The 17,248-nt window shown below is 48.5% G+C and overlaps 1 protein-coding gene across 1 annotated transcript in view; it reads left to right on the top strand.

Moving 5' to 3' along the window:
* Positions 1-10,017: 10,017 nt before the first annotated feature.
* Positions 10,018-17,248, top strand: part of MPP3 (membrane palmitoylated protein 3) — a 30,373-nt gene continuing 23,142 nt past the window's right edge. The window contains exons 1-7 of the mRNA XM_030923910.1: positions 10,018-10,117; positions 10,305-10,423; positions 10,661-10,738; positions 11,886-11,966; positions 12,205-12,342; positions 14,152-14,233; positions 16,189-16,274. Coding sequence (XP_030779770.1) covers positions 10,018-10,117; positions 10,305-10,423; positions 10,661-10,738; positions 11,886-11,966; positions 12,205-12,342; positions 14,152-14,233; positions 16,189-16,274 — 684 coding nt within the window. The remainder of the gene's footprint in view (positions 10,118-10,304; positions 10,424-10,660; positions 10,739-11,885; positions 11,967-12,204; positions 12,343-14,151; positions 14,234-16,188; positions 16,275-17,248) is intronic.

Raw genomic sequence — 17,248 nt, 5'->3', positions numbered from 1 at the left:
GACAATGCACACCTGTAGCCTGAAGCAGATTCTCTCTGTCACCTCTTCAAGGATCTTTGGCATTCTCTTTTTTTTCCAGAGCATGCTTGGTAAACTCTCTTCTCCCTGTCCAGATGGACCTGAAGTCATTCATTCCTCTGGCATTGAGCTCATCTCCCTGTTCCCTCTGCAGTTGCTCTAAACGAGCACCTTGACCGAGCCCTGGCTGGATGAGGCGACTCCTGCCGTGGGCTTCCGGCCATCTGGTCCAACTCTGCCCACGCTGCACCTGCCCTGTCCTAGGATGCAGCATCTCCCAGCACTCCCTCTCCAAGCTCTCATTCACTCAGACATCTCTCTCTGCTTATCTTTTCTTCCATTCTGCTTGCCCAAATATCCTCTGGACTAAAGGACATGTACAAATAATATTTTAACAAACATTACCAGATCATGTCCCAGAAAGTTCGCACCAAATAATATTCCTTCCAGATGTGTAAATGTTTTTATTCCCCACATCCTTGACAGCACTGGATATCAACAGACTTAAACATTTTTGTCTTAATAGGTGACAAGGGACATCACCTCTTATTTTGGCTTAGAATTCTTTGATTATGACTGAGGTTGTGCATCTTTTGGAGGTTTTTTTCCTTTTTTTTAATGGGAGATCTAGCATCAGTTTTCTGTGTTTATTGGCTATATTTTTTTTGTATTAGACTATTTTCTTTGTTTCAAATTTTTTCATCTTTTCTCATTTATTTGTGTAAACTCTTTTAAATTGAGGAATTTATCATATTGCATATATCATATGTTGCAAATAATATTTTTACCTATAAAATGTTTACCCTTTTTTTTTAGTCACACATATCCACCTTTTTCTTTATAGATTTGGACTTGGAATTTACTGAGAAATGTTTCCCTCACTGTGGCCGGGCGTGGTGGCTCACACCTGTAATCCCAGCACTTTGGGAGGCCGAAGCAGACGGATCACGAGGTCAAGAGATCGAGACCATCCTGGTCAACTTGGTGAAACCCTTTCTCTACTCAAAATACAAAAATTAGACTGGGCGAGGTGGCTCACACCTGTAATCCCAGCACTTTGGGAGGCTGAGGCAGGCAGATGACGAGGTCAGGAGATCAAGACCATCCTGGCTAACACGGTGGAACCCCGTCTCAATACAAAAAATTAGCTGGGCGTGGTGGCGGGCGCCTGTAGTCCCAGCTACTGGGGAGGCTGAGGCAAGAGAATGGCGTGAACTGGGAGGCGGAGCTTTCCGTGAAGGGAGAGCGCACCACTACACTCCAGCCTGGCATCAGAGCGAGACTCCGTCTCAAAACAAAAGCGAAGCAAAGCTGGATCCCTACCTCACTTCTCACATAAAAGTATTTTCTCGGTAGATTTATTTTTATAATCTTGCCGAGGATGGCAGGTGATCTGCCTGCCTCTGCCTCCCAAAGTGCTGGGATTACAGACATGAATCACTGCACCCAGCCTTTTCTCTCTCTCTCTCTTTTTTTTTTTTTTCATAAAGAGTAGCTAGTTGTAATTGTTGCCATACTTTATTTTATTTTGAGACAGGGTCTTGCTCTGATGCCCAGGCTGGAGTGCAGTGGCATGATCACGGCTCACTGCAGCCTCTATCTCCTGGGCTCAACCGATCCTCCCACCTCAGCCTCCTGAGTAGCTGAGTCTATTTGCACATGCATCCATTTAAAAAAAATTTTTTTTATTTTTAGTAGAGACGAGGTCTTGCTATGTTGCCCAAGCTAGTCTTGAATTCCTGGGCTCAAGAGATCCTCCCGCCTCAGCCTCCCAAAGTGCTGTGATTACAGGTGTGAGCCACTTCCCTGAGCTGTCCCCACATTAAAAAAAAAAAAAGAAAAAAGTTCCTCTCCTTCCACTTAAATGTCACCTTTCTCAAATATTAAAAGACAATATACATGAGGACTATTTCTGTTCTTTCAGTTCTGTTCTATTTGTCTAGCTGTTGATTGCCTCTTTAGTACTAAACTTTATTAATTAATTTTTTTTTGAGACAGGGTCTTGCTGTGTCACCCAGGCTTAAGTACAGTGGCGTGATCATGGCTCACTGCAGCCTCAACCTCCTGGGTTCAAGCAATTCTACTTCAGCCTCCTGAGCATCTGGGACTACAGGTGAGCACCACTACACCCAGTTAATTTTTGCATTTTTTGTAGAGATGGAGTTTTGCCATGTTGCCCAGGCTGGTCTTGAACTCCTGGGCTCAAGTGATCTACCTGCTTCGCCTCCCAGAGTCCTGGGACTACAGACTCAGTACTAAACTTTAAAAATTGTTTTCATATTTTTACATCCCACCTCCCCTGGTCCCATAACTCTTTTTTTTTCCCGGAACTTTCCTATTATTCACCAATGTTTATTTTTCCTGATGAATTGTGGTAGCATTTAATAAATTCCCTTTGAAAAATCGTTCTTATATTTTAATTGGAATTGCATTGGGTATAAAGATTATTTCAGAATGAATTAATATAATTGCACTATTGAACTGTTCTTTCCCTAGCCATTTGAGGTATATTTTGTCTTTTATGTCCTTCACTAGAATTTTCAAGTTTTTTCCCTCAAATATCAATAGGTCTTTCATTTTTCCTATTAAGTTTATAACTTGGAATTTAATATTACTCTTGATATTTTAGTTTGGATTTTTTCTTTCATTATACTTTATAATTATTTTTATTCATAGGAAAGTCATAATCTTTTTTTTTTTTTTTTTTTTGACAGAGTCTTGCTCTGTCACCAGGGTGGAGTGCAGTGGTGCGATCTTGGCTCACTGCAACCTCTGACTCCCTGGTTCAAGCTATTCTCCTGCCTCAGCCTTCTGAGTAGCTGGGATTACAGGCATGTGCCACCAAGCCAGCTAATTTTTGTATTTTTAGTAGAGATGGAGTTTCACTATGTTGGCCAGGATGGTCTCGATCTCCTGACCTCTTGATCCGCCCACCTTGACCTCCCAAAGTGTTGGGATTACAGGCGTGAGCCACCGCACCCAGCCGGAAAGTCATAAATTTTTAATATCAATTGTATACTCTTCCATCTTAAATTTTTGTCATCATTTCTACTAGCTTTTCAGTCAATTTCTTTGGGTTTCAAGGTACACCTTTCTATCACCTTTTTCTAATATCTATGGTTTCTTTTTCTCATCTGCTGATATTGGCCGACATGCAGAGTGATATTAAATGATTCATATTGGTAGGCACTTTGAGGCTGGATTATTAGATTCATACACACGTAGGGATTCATAGGATTCATACACATAAGATATGTCCTCTTGATCAACTGATTGCTTATCATTATGAAATATTCCCCTTTATCCCTGGTAATATTCCTTGTTTTGAGGTCTACTTTGCCATATATATATTTTTCCTTTTTCTTTTCTTTTTTCTTTTTTGAGATGGAGTCTTGCTCTGTCGCCCAGGCTGGACTGCAACGGCGCAACCTTGGCTCACTGCAACCTCCGCCTCCCAGGTTCAAGCGATTCTCCTGCCTCAGCCTCCCAAGTAGCTGGGAGTACAGGCGCACGCCACCATGCCCGGCTAATTTTTGTATCTTTAGTAAAGGTGAGGTTTCACCACATTGGTCAGGCTGGTCTCGAACTCCTGACCTGGTGATCCACCTGCCTCGGCCTCCCAAAGTGCTGAAATTACAGGCATTAGCCACCGTGCCTGGCTCACTTTGCCTTATATTAATGTAGTCATTCCAGCTTATTAATTAGTGTTTCCATGGTAAATCTTTTTAAAATTCATATCTGTGTCTTTATTTTTCAAGTGAGTTTATTCTAGAAAGCACATTAAGTCTTGCTTTTTAATCTAGTCTGACAATCCTTGCCTTTTAATTGGAGGATTTAGACCATTTACTTTTTCTTTTGTTTTGTTTTTGTTTTTTAGAGATGAGGTCTCACTCCAATGCCCAGGCTGGAGCGCAGTGGCATGATCATGGCTTATTGCAGCCTCCATCTCAGGGCTCAAGCAATCCTCCCACCTCAGCCTTCTGAGTGGCTGGAACCACAGATGAGTGCCACCACACCTGTCTAGTTTTGTGTATTATTATTTTTTTCTAGAGATGAGGTCTCATGATGTTGCCCAGGCTGGAACTCCTGATCTCAGGTGATCCTCCCACTTTGGCCTCACCTACACGTGTAAGTCACTGCACCCGGCCTAGGCCATTTACTTTTAATAAGAACAACTTTATTATTATTATTATTATTATTATTATTATTATTATTATTATTATTTTGAGACAGAGTCTTGCTCCGTCACCCAGACTGGAGTGCAGTGGCATAATCTCTACTCACTGCAACCTCCACCTCCTGGGTTCAAGCAGTCTTTTGCCTCAGCCTCCCAAGTAGCTGTGGTGGCATGTGCCACCATGCCCAGCTAATTTTTGTATTTTTAGTACAGATGGGGTTTCACCATGTTGGCCAGGCTGGTCTCAAACTCCTGACCTCAAGTGATCCGCCTGCCTCGGCCTCCCAAAGTGTTGGGAGTACGGGCGTGAGTCATTGTGCCCTGCCTAACTTTTTATCCTATTAATAGATTGTCTTACATGGAGTGAGAGTAATAGCTTTCCAAATATTAAGAAATTTAATGTCTAAACATTAAATCATTTTTAGAATACACTCTCCTTCCTCATGGGGTGTTATTCTTTTTATGTTCTGGTGAATTTGTTAGCTAACACAGTTTTTAGGATTTTTGCACCAATATTTATAAATGTGACTCATTTGCAAGGTTTTTTTTTTGGCCTTTTTTGACAGGTTTTAGTATCAAGGCTATTATAAAAAGAATTTTGAAGATTTCCCTCTATTTCTACCTTCCAGAAGAATTAAAATAAGTGTTTCTTCCTTAAATGTTTGGTGAAGTTATCCTGCAGAATTAGCAGGACCTAGTGATTTTTGAGGGAGTAGTTGACAGCTCTACTCTAGTAACATTGATCTATTAATATTTTATCTTTCTTTTGAGGTAGTTTTGGTAATTTTTAAAAATAATAAAGTGGGTTTCTGACCTAATGAAGGCCTCTGACCTCAGTCATGGCACCAAGATCACAACACACCAGTAATCATACAGTATGTACTTCTTTTGTGTTTGCCTTCTTGCATTCAGTCTATCTATTTATCTATCTATCTATCTATCTATCTATCTATCTATCTATCTATCTATCTAATTTTTGAGATGGAGTCTTGTTCTGTCGCCCAGGCTGGAGTGCAGGGGTGTGATCTTGGCTCACTGCAACCTCTGCCTCCCGGGTTCAAGTGATTCTCATGTCTCAGCTTCCCGAGTAGCTGAAATTAAAGGTGCCCACCACCACATCTGGTTAATTTTTGTGTATTTTTTTTTTTTTTTTTTAACTAGAAATGGGGTTTCACCATGTTGGCCAGGCCAGGCTGGTCTTGAACTTCTGACCTCAAGTGATCCGCCCGACTCGGCCTCCCAAAGTGCTGGGATTACAGGTGTGAGCCACTGTGCCTGGCCCAGTCATCTATTTTGACGTTCATCCATGTTGTTGCATGGTAGGGATACTCTTCGAGTTGTAGTTTGTTTCTTTTTATTGGTGAGTAAATATACCATTGTATGGATATACCACAAGTGAATGAATATTTATCCATTTACTTGCTGATGGACACTTGAATGGGATTAATGCCCTTATAAGAGAACTTGAAGGGAGCAACTTAACCCCTTTGGCCCCTTATGCCACATGAGGACACAGTGTTCATCCCTTTATGCCCGTCTTTCTCTTCCACCATGTGAGGATACTTATCCAATGCCATCATCAGAGAGGAACAGGCCCTCACCAGACACTGAACTGGCTGGCCCCTTGATCTTGGACTTTCCTGCCTCTGGAACTGTAAGCAATAAATTTGTATTACTTATAAATTACTGTGGTATTTTGTTATAGCTGCAAGAACTGACTATGACAGGTTTTAATTTGCATTTCCCTGATGACAAATGATGTTGGATGAGTGCTTTCTCATATGCTTATTGGTTATTTGTATATCTTCTTTTATGAAGTGCATATTCATATCTTTTGCCTATTTTTTTGATTGGGTTGTCTTTTTATTGAGTTACAGGAGTTCTTTATTGTGGATACAATTTCTTTGTCAGATATATTTCTTCCTAGTCTCCCAGTCTGTGGCTTGCTTCCCTTCCCTTGCCTCGCCTCCCCTCCCCTCCCCTCCTCTCCCCTCCCTTCCCTTCCCTTCTTTCTTTTGTTTTCTTTTCTTTTTGAGACAGGGTCTTACTCTGCTGCCCAGCCTGGAGTGCAGTGGCACAATCATGGCTCTCACTATAACCTCTACTTCCCAGGCTCAAGTGATCCTCCTGCGTCAGTCTCCTGAGCAGCTGGGACTACTGGCACAAGCCAACACGCCTTGTTAGTTTTCGCAATTTTAGTAGATACTGGCCGGTTTTTGCTGTGTTGCCCATGCTGGTCTGGAACTCCTGGGCTCAAGCCATTTACCTGCCTTGAACTCTTAAAGTGCTTGACGGGATTATAGGTGTGGGCCGCTGCACCTGGTCCCTGGTCCTATTTTCTTAATTTTTTTTTTTTTTTTTTTTTTTGAGACGGAGTCTCACCCTGTCGCCCAGGCTGGAGTGCAGTGGTGTGATCTTCACTCCCTGCAACATCTGCCACCATGCCCAGCTAATTTTTTGTATTTTTAGTAGAGAAGGAGTTTAACCATGTTAGCCAGAAAGGTCTCCATCTCCTGACCTCGTGATGTGCCCGCCTGGGCCTCCCAAAGTGCTGGGATTACAGGCGTGAGCCACCGTGCCCGGTCTTTTTTTTTTTTTTTTTTTTTTTTGAGATGGAGTCTCACTCTGCCACCCAGGCTGGAGTGCAGTGGCCTGATCTTGGCTCACTGCAACCTCCAGGGTTCAAGCAATTCTCCTGCCTCAGCCTCCTGAGTAGCTGGAACTACAGACGTGTGCCACCACACCTGGCTAATTTTTTGTATTTTTAGTAGAGATGGGGTTTCACTGTGTTAGCCAGGATGGTCTCAATTTCCTGACCTCAGGTGATCCACCCGCCTCAGCCTCCCAAAGTGCTGGGATTACAGACATGAGCCACTGCGCTGGGCCAATAGTGTTTTTTGATGAGCAGGAGTTTTAAATTTTGATGAGGTCCATTTATCAATTGTTTTCAGGGTCCATGCTTTTTTTTTTTTTTTTTTTTTTCTTTTTTAAGAGATGGTGTCTCTTTGTCACCCAAGCTGAAGTGCAGTGGACCAATCATAGTTCACTGCAGCTTGAACTCCTGGGCTCAAGCAATTCTCCTGCCTCAGCCTCCTGAGTATATGGGATACAGGCTCATGCCACCATGCCTGGCTTTTTTGTATCCTTTCTAGGAAATCTTTGCATACCCCAAGATTTAAAAAAAAACCCTCCTGTTTTCTTCTAGTAGCTTTATCAATTTGCTTTATGTTTAGGCAAATGATCTCTCTTAAATTGTGTTTTGAATATGGTGTGAGGTAGGGATTGGGTCCCTTCAGGCACATAAATATCTACTTGTTCCAACACCACTTCCTGATGTTCTTGTCCAAAATCATTTGACCCCATATCAGATGGTTCTCGTTCTCTTTCCAACACTAAGCATTGCAGCTAAAAATGTGTCTCATGCAGTCTCTCTCCACTCAAAAAGTGTGGTCTGCAGACCAGCAGCATCACATCACCTGGGAGCTTGTTAGAAATTCAGAATCTGGCACCACCCCAGCATTACACAACCCCCTAGTGAGTCTCAGGCAAGTTACATTTTGAGCGGCAATAGTGTGGATATTTTTTGAGGAATGAGGATAATTTCTGAGGAATGAGGGGAAACGTCATCATGACATTTGCTGCCTCTCACAGCCTCCCCATGCACTACAGCCTGTGGGGCCTGCCAACCCATTTTCCCTGGTTCCTGGGAAGGATTTACTTCCAGACTTAACCTCTGGGTCCACCTCTCCTAACATGTGCTGTGCTGTTCTTTGCTGCTGGGATTGAGGGAAGGGGGCCCACTCACTCACCCACTCCTCACTTTCTAATACCCACAACCACCTGTTCACTCGCCCAGCAGTTCCTATGCTCTCCCCTATACACATTCTTCCACCTGGAACCTCAGTGTCCTCAATTGCAGAACCAAAATAATAATGGTCTTGATATCAGGAGCTACTGTGAAAGGAAGTGATCTGAGAAGTACCTGGGCGTAGAGATAGCACAATGGAAGGCAGTTATCGTCATGGCCATTTCAGAGCTCTTTTTCCAGTAAAGCCCTTGGATGCTGGTCGCCTCTGCTATGTAGCCTCACCCCCCTGCAGCCGTGCAGAATGGAGTTTCCCTTCTCTCCAGCCTGACTTCTCCTCCCCTGCACCGCGCCCCCAGGGCAGCGTGCACTGATAAATCTTTCCCAGTGCGTTGCATTGTTACAGCGAGTTGCCCTCGCATCCGACCGGCCCCCCTCCCCAGCTCGGGAGATCTTCAAACCCAGGATCTCTGCCTTGGTCGTCTTTGAAGCCCCGGCCCCTGGCACAGCGCCTGGCACCTGGAGGGCGCTCAATAGTTTGTAAAATCGAATTCTCTGTTGAGCAGGTGTCCACCCCTCCACTCGCGGAGGGTGGGTTGTGCGGCCGGAAGGGAAGGCTGGCTGTGTGCCAGGCCGGGGAGGGGACACAGGCAGGGGGCTCAGGGAGCGGGAGAGCGGGAGGGGTTACGACGCCGGCTAGCGGAGCCCGGCCCGGGGGGGCGGCGGTGCCAGACGCGGAGGGCGGCCTCCGCTCCTCCCCCGCCTCCTCCCCACGCCGCGCCTCCTCCGGCTCCGCCACCCTCGCCCTGCGCGGCAGCCGCAGGGAGGGGCCCAGGAAGGCGGAGCCAGCGGCGGCCCAGGCTCGGGGCACCCGCGCGACTCCCGTTCGCGGAGCACACATCCCGGCGCGACGAGGTAGGAGGCGGCGCGGGGAACGGACGAGGGAGCTGGGCGCCGCGGCGGGAGGGGCGGGAGACTGGGCCGAGACCCTCCTCTCGTGCTCCCCAGCAGCCTCGCGGCCCACCGAGCCCACCGCGGGGGTCTCAGCCCCGCCCCTCGGCCCCCGCCTCCCTCTTCCCGCGCCCGCCCTGCCGCGCGCCCCCAGCTCCCTGCCGCTCCACGTCCTCCGGGACCGCCCTCCGAGGTCCCCTGGGGTCGCCGCTCCTGCGCCCAGCGCGCTCCTTGTTCGTCCCACAGGTTCCTTCGGAGAGCGAGCGGGAGTCGGTGCTCAGCCTCCTGGGGGGAGCAGCCCAAGGGTGAGTCCGGCGGGGCGGGGCGGGGCGGAGGCTGGAGGGCCCGGGGCCGTTCTTATGCCTCTTAGTGGCACCTGGGCTCGGCGCCGCGGGCTGGCTCCATGTTTGCGGAATGAATCAATCATGACTCTCCTTCTCTTCCTAAGGAGGACTTTTTGAGGTCCACGTGCTGCAGAGCACCTTGGGGGGCCTCCTGAGATAGGAGTCCCCCCCGCATAGTGGAAGCCCGACTCCCATTTCTCCCCCTCCTCTCTGCACTCCAGTCTGGAGACTCCCTTTGGGTTGGGTCTTGGGGGGTCGGGGAGAGGGGGCTTGTAGACCCAGCCAGGTAGTTGTGGAAGGTGGATCCCAGCGGGGGCTTGAGCCAGGGCTCTTACAAGGTTATAGTGGAGGGGGCGCGCTGCGGAGGACAGCGGACACTGTCAGGCAGGGTCACTTGGCACCTCCAAGGCCAGCCTGGAAGAGCCCGCTTGAATGTGGATTTTGACCCACAACTTTCTGAACCCTTCCACGCCGCTGTTTCTTCATCAATAAAATGGGAACATTCGCAGTCTTTTCTCAGGACTTTGTGCAGACAAAAAATTTATCATAGAAATCACCCCACACAATGCTTGGCACATTGAGGACACTCAGCACATCTTAGCTTTATTTCCTTCCTCTCTGAAAAAAGTGAGCAGAGTTATTTGTTCCCATCTTCTCTGTCCACAGCTTGGTCTCAGAGAACACAGTAGATGTGTAGTCAGTTTGTTGAATAAATATGCTTGATGGAGCTTCAATACCCACCCCCACCCCCTTCTCCCAGAATCTGCAGGGAGAGGTCAGGACGTGACAAGACCAGCATGCCAGTGCTATCGGAGGACTCTGGTAAGTACCTCCCCTGGACTGAAGACAGGAGCCTGCCTGGCAGCCTCCAGGCCCTGGCAGTGGGAGCCTGGGGAGAGAATGTCCTTAGGGCAGGACGGAAGTGCTGTTTGAGACCCCACTTGGGCTCCTTGGGGGCAGGGAGCACCTACTGCGTTTGCTATCCTTTGTTTTGCTCACCTCTCCCCAGGTTTGCATGAAACCCTGGCCCTGCTGACCTCCCAGCTCAGACCTGACTCCAACCACAAGGAGGAGATGGGCTTCCTGAGGGATGTTTTCAGTGAAAAAAGCCTCAGTTACTTAATGAAGGTGGAGTCCCACGTCATCCTGCCTGGAAGGGTGTCTAGAGGTCTTTCTAGCTGTCTGTGGCCATCTGAGGTCATCCTAGTCATCTCCCTGCCCCAGGAAGGCCTTCACTTGCCCACTGCACAGGACTTTCTCTTACGGTGCCCCATCAGTGGCCCAGTCTGCTGCCCCAGTTGTCCCCACAGCCATGGGTGGGATGTGTGGTGTCCAGGGTGCATCTGAAATACTCTGTCTTTGCAGATTCATGAGAAGCTTCGCTATTATGAAAGGCAAAGTCCAACCCCAGTTCTGCACAGCGCTGTGGCCCTTGCTGAGGACGTAAGCCCCAGGTTTCTCCTTCGAGTGTCTGCCCCACTCCCTACCCTGTAGAGTTCCTTCATCTTGCCTCGTTTGCTTAGTCTGGGGACACCAGGAATCAGGAGCGCAAAGGTGAAGAGGTGTTTTCTTCCCTTGTCCTCCTCTTTCTCTTCCTCTGTCTGGGTTCCCCGAAAGGCAGGGAGAAACCGGTGAGCCTTGGACTGGGTTGGGAGACACTGACATGGGGCTGCCCACTATCTGTGTGTTCTTAAGCAAGTCTGTTTCCTCTGCTGTAAATGAGAGCATTGGATTGGCTGAGCAGTTCCCAAACTGCTCTGAAGACCGGTGATTTGAATAGGTCAATTAGACATTGTATCTGTGCTTTCCTGAAGTCAAGGGACCTAGAGTGTGTCCCTGCATACTGGCTCAGGCTTCTCATTTTTTAAAGGAATGCTTCTTAATTTCTTGTGGACCTAGTCGTCTGTGTTGCATGGTTGGGGAAAAGCCATTCTGGTTGATTACTAAGATCAACTCCTGAATACACTCTCCTAACCCCAGGAGATGGCCTGGGGAGGGATGAGTGCAGCCTGTGGGTGCAGAGCCCTGGGCCCTTCTCCACTGTGGAATGTGATTAGGGGCACATTAGGTTGCCGGGTTCCCAGGCTCAGCGCTGCCTGTCCCACTGGCTCTGTGATGTTAAGTAGGCCACTCAACCTCTCTGAGCTCCCATTTCCTCATTCATAAAATAGCATCTGAGAGCCAGGTAAGCCCAGGTTCAAATCCTAGCTGTGCTGTATATGAGCTCTGTGACTTCAGGCAAGATGTTTAATCTCTTTGAGTCTCAGGATTCTCATCTGTAAAATGGCAAAGTAACAAGACCCTCTGCATCGAGTTGGTTGCAGGGTTCAGCGAGAAGATCCACATAAAGCAGAAAGCACATAGGGCTTAAAATGGTGGCTCCTTGGAGGATGGCCCCGTCGAGCTGCTCCTGACCCCTGGTGTGATGTTCCCGGGATCATCGTCCTGGGGTGGCTGAGGGTCTGCCCCTCAGCCCCTGGGGGCTGCAGCTGGGTGGGCCCTTGGGTCTGTGGCCCAAAGAGGAAGGACCCAGCGGATGTGGGGCAGGGGCACCTCTAGCCATCGGTGGCGCCTGTCTCATTCTCTGCAGGTGATGGAGGAGTTGCAGGCCGCCTCCGTGCACAGTGATGAGAGGGAGCTGCTCCAGCTGCTTTCCACCCCGCACCTGAGGGTAGTCGTGCGGAGCCCCTGCCCACCCATGCCTCTGTGTCTCCTGGGATGGGGGTGGAGGGAGCTCTCCTCGTGAGGCTGAGGAGTGGAGACTTCTGAGGGAGCGATCCTCAGCACTAGTGTCTGGGCAGTTGTCTCTCTGGCATGGCATCTGCAACGCTCCAGACCACCACCCAGCCACGGCCTGCTGACCCTGTGAGCGGCGGGCCAGCCCTCCTTTTCTCTTGCTTCCCCGGCAGGCTGTGCTAATGGTACATGACACGGTTGCCCAGAAGAATTTTGACCCCGTTCTCCCGCCTCTGCCTGACAATATCGATGAGGATTTTGATGAGGAATCTGTGAAGATCGTCCGCTTGGTGAAGAACAAGGAACCCTTGGTAGGTGCTGCTGCCTGCTTCTCTCTAACCCACTCTTCCCCTGCCCCTCATCCCCACCCAGAACACTGGGACAAGACCCTCCCCAAAGTCTTCAGAGTGAGTGACAGCAGCTTTGCCGGGGCTGCTGCTTGTCCCTGTGGCGCCTCTGTGTGCAGGGCACACAGAGTTGGCCAACTGTGGCCAACCCCCTTTGTGCAGTAAATAACCTGCACAATTGTATAGGGTGACCCTGATCATCCTTTAAGCCAGAAATGGACAAACTATAGCCCAAGGGCCAGACCCAGCCCACAGCTATTTTTTAAAATAAAGCTTTTTTGGAGCACAACCAGGCCCATTCACTTACAGATAGGCTGTGACTGCCTTTATAGTGCGATGGCAGAGTTGAGTCATTGTGACAGAGACTGTGTAGCTGGCCTCAAATATTTACGTGTGGCCTCTTACAGAAAACGTGTGACAATGCCTGCTCTGAATATTGAGGAAGCACGGGGCGTTCCTCTCCCCAGTAGACAGATTGCTATCACTTTGGTCCTGGTTTAGCATTGATTTACTGAGCAAAGGGACAGTGTTGTTTATGAGATGCACAGAAGTGGTGGAAGCCCAGAGAATTGAGATTGGCTCCAGAAGATCCCACAGCTGGCATTCTCTATTTCCAGCTTTCCCCAAATGACCTCGGATGAGCCTCTTCTGCAAGCAGATGAGGATCTCTCCTCTCCCTCTGTTTCCTCACCTGTAAAATGGAGCAGCCATCCATTGATTTAGCAAACACATTGTGAGCCCTCCTATCCAGGCTCTGTATTGGGTGCTGGCAGTTCAGAGCTGAATAAATGATGGATAGCGATGCTGGAAAGTTCTCAGGTCTCGGGGGGCTAGAAGTCCTGGGGTTCTTAGTTGATGGCCTCTCTTTCTAGCAATAATTATTTTATGTACTTCAAATAGATGGCACAGATGATGTTAACAATAAGTGTGCAAATGTGTTTGCAGTTACAGCCACTAATAAGTGGTTAACATATGTTGAGTGCTTACTGTGTACTAAGTGCCTTGCGTGGAATCCTTGCAACAACACTGTGAGTTAAATGCTATCCCACATCTCACAGGAAACGGGCTTGAAGAGGATAAGAGATTTCCTTGCTAAGGCCACATGCTTTTTGTAAATGGCAGAACTGTGTTCACACCCAGGGCTGTCCAGCCCTAGAGCTTAGCTCTTAAGCTTTCTGCTATCCTGCTGCAGTCCAGCCTCTGTGGTGCAGGAAATCGAGGGCTCGTTAGTGCCTTTCTCATCCTAAGTGTCATCTCTGCTGTGCTTCATGGGCCAAGTCCTGGTCCCGAAGCTCTGGCTGGGGTGCATAATTGGTTTCCCTCAGCAGCAGCAGAAGGCCCGGTAACCCTGTGATTAGGTAGAGGCAGGGTGAGAATTAGCTGGCACGTATCATCCTCATTATTAAATGTCTTTACAAGTGGTAGGAACTGTGATATGACAGAGATGTGATGAAGAACGTACTGGATTTGGCATCACAAAAAGCTTTCCCCTTTACCAGCTGGGTGACCTTGAGGATATTTAACTTCTCTAAGCCCCAGTCCCTCATCTAAAATGTTGCAGCGTTATTGTGCCTTGTAAACTGTAAAGTGCCGGGGCTGTACTAATGGGGGATGTTGGTTTTGTTTTGTCTTCAGCACTGAGAAGGTCCCTACTGATCTGCCCTCAGGACTGTCAGAGGGAGGGACTGGGGAGGCTGTGTTGGGTCCAGAGAGTAGGGGTCTGAGATTTGAAGCTGCTGCTTAACGAACCTGTCTCTTCTGTCTCGGGTTCAGGGTGCCACTATCCGGCGGGACGAGCACTCAGGGGCTGTTGTGGTGGCCAGGATCATGCGAGGAGGCGCAGCAGACAGGAGCGGTGAGTGGCGGCGTGCAAAGCTGGCCCACCCCCGATCATGGCCATTGTTCCAGAGCCCTCCACCTTTGCTCATAGGTCCCCTTACTTCTCTCCTATCAGACCACCTGTTTGGGATGTGCTTTGTTTTCTGGGGTTGTGGCTGGAATTCTCATCTCCTTCCCAAGTCAGTAGAAATTTTAATAGAAAATATAGGCCATCTGGGCGTGGTGGCTTACACCTGTAATCCCAGCACTTTAGGAGGCTAAGGTGGGTGGATCACTTGAGGTCAGGAGTTGGAGACCAGCCTAGCCAACATGGCGAAACCCCATCTCTACTAAACACACAAACCTGGGAGGTGGAGGTTGCAGTGAGCTGAGATCATGCCACTGCACTCCAGACTGGGCAACAGAGTGAGACTCTGTCTCAAAACAAACAAACAAAAAAACCGGGCGCTGTGGCTCACACCTATAATCCCAGCATTTTGGGAGGCCAAGGTGGGCAGATCACCTGAGGTTGGGAGTTCGAGACCAGCCTGACCCACATGGAGAACCCCCCGTCTCTACTAAAAATACAAAATTAGCCAGGATTGGTGGCGCATGCCTGTAATCACAGCTACTTGGGAAGGCTGAGGCAGGAGAATCACTTGAACCTGGGAGGTGGAAGTTGTGGTGAGCCGAGATCACACCATTGCACTCCAGCCTGGGCAACAAGAGCAAAACTCCGTCTCAAAAAAAAGAGAAAAAGAAAATATAGGCCATGTGTGGTGGCCCACACCTATAGTCCTAGCTGTTTGGGAGGCCCAGGTGGGAAGATTGAGCCCAGGAGTTTCAGGTTGCAGTGGGCTGTGATTACACCACTACACTCTAGCATGGGTGACGCAGTGAGATTGTCTCTAAAAAAAAAAAAGAAAAAATTATATATACATATATATGTATATATTTTATATATATTCTTATATACGTGTATATATATATAATATAGTCATGGAGTACTTTGGGGTGATTGAGAAAAAGCTCATGCGTTGGTTTAGTCCAAGGACTGTGACAGTTAAGAATATAGCATGGGCTTAGGGGATTACTAACTGTGGGACAGGGATGACACCCTTCCCCACCACCCCAGGTCTTGTCAAGCCGCTATTACAAAGAGAGTGTTTGTGCCCCAGATTCATTTGGGTAGAACGGTTGAGAATCACTGGTGTGTGGAAGAGCTACTAAGCTGGGAGACAAACCTCCTGATATAGGGGGATGTTACCCCCAAAGTCTAGGAGGTCACCGTTGCAGAGAATCCTAGACCAGCACTTTGCAAATATTAACAAGTGCACGAATTCCCTGGGCATCTTGTTAAAATGCAGACTGATTCAGCAGGTCTGAGCTAGGCTGAAGATTCTGCACTTTTAACCTGCCTCCAGGTGATGCTGATGCAGCCAGGCCAGCGTCCACTTTGAGTAGCAAATAGGGCCCTAATATGCCGAGACATTTGTCATTCAGGCAGAGGCTCATATTGTGTTTACAGTCTTAATGATGTCTTCACTGGTGCTTTTGTCTTTCCTTGTTAAGACTTAAGAACGCCATTGTAGGAGTATATCTGTAAACCTAGGAAGGTGAAGAGTTAATGATAATTTTAAAGAAGCAGAGGTTATAGCAAAAAGAACACAGGCTTTCTACATCAGAATAACTGTTTGAATACTGGCTTCGTTATTTCTTAGCAATGTGGCCTTATGCAAGCTGCTTAATCTTCCTGGGTCTCAGGTGCCAACTTGTAAAATGGAGATTTTACTGGGTAATTTGAGCCCTCCGTGCCGAGTGAGGTGCCCAGCACTCAGGGGCTTAGTTTGCCCGAGTCCCACCCATCAACTTTAAACCTCGAGTTGGCCCTGCAGTGGGCTCCTCAGGCAGGCCCCTGTGGTGCTTGGAGCTCTGAGTGATTGGTGCTCAGGCTCTCCTCCTGTGCTGATGGTCAGTCCCTGTGTCTCCTAGGCCTGGTCCACGTTGGAGACGAGCTCCGAGAAGTGAACGGGATCGCAGTCCTGCACAAGCGGCCCGACGAGATCAGCCAGATTCTGGTCCGTGCTACATGCCTGCTAGGGATGTGCTGGGTCTTCAGACACCCAGAGCGGGGTGCTTTCCGGAGCCAAGGCAGATTCTGGCTTAGCCTTGCTGTTGTCCTGAGGAGGTGGCAGGCAAAGTGGCCTTATGGTGTGCCCCTAACGGTGTGCTTGGGGTATGGGGTGGCGGCAGGAGGAGGGGAACTTCCCTTCCATCTGCCTCTCTTAGACCCTCTTCTCAGCACAGCCTTCCTTCCTTCCCCTGGCTCCCTTTCACAAGGTCCCTCCTGGGTCCTGGGTCCTGGGTATGAATCCTGGCTCTGCCTCCTTCCAGCTGTGCAACCTTGGACAAGCCATCAGATCATCTGAGTTTCCATTTCCTTTCCTTTAACGTTGGGATAGGGATTCTTTCTCAACCAATGTGTGGTTATCATTGGGATGCCAACATCTGGAAAAGGGTAAAGCCCTTCAGAAGTATAAGGGGATTTCAAGGTATTCAATGCTTGGCTGAAAACCTCCATGGTCCATTCTGGGGAGTTGAAGTCAAAACTGAAATTGTGAAAAGCCCCAATCATAGCTTGGTCCCCTTTATCCTCAGAATTCCTCCCCCAACCTGATACTCTTTGCTAACTTCTGATAGTTTTGGGGGCAGAAACAGGATAAGATAGGAAGAGAGGAGGCCCACTGTTTAAAGCCCTCTCTGGGCTGGGCCCAGTGTTCACGCCTGTAATCCCAGCACTTTGGGAGGCTGAGGCAGGTGGATCACCTGAGGTCAGGAGTTCGAGACCAGCCTGGGCAACAAGGTGAAGCCCCGTCTCTACTAAAAATACAAAAAATTAGCTGGGCATGGTTGTGGGCCCTTGTAATCCCAGGTGCTTGGGAGGCTGAGGCAGGAGAATCGCTTGAACCTGGGAGGCGGAGGTTGCAGGCAGTCGAGATCATGCCACTGCACTCCAGTCTGGGCAATGAGAGCAAAACTCTATCTCAAAAAA

Source organism: Rhinopithecus roxellana, chromosome 19, assembly GCF_007565055.1.
Source record: "Rhinopithecus roxellana isolate Shanxi Qingling chromosome 19, ASM756505v1, whole genome shotgun sequence".
Taxonomy (NCBI): Eukaryota; Metazoa; Chordata; class Mammalia; order Primates; family Cercopithecidae; genus Rhinopithecus; species Rhinopithecus roxellana.
The sequence above is the reverse complement of the archived record's forward strand: the minus strand, read 5'-3'. Positions and strand labels throughout refer to the sequence as shown.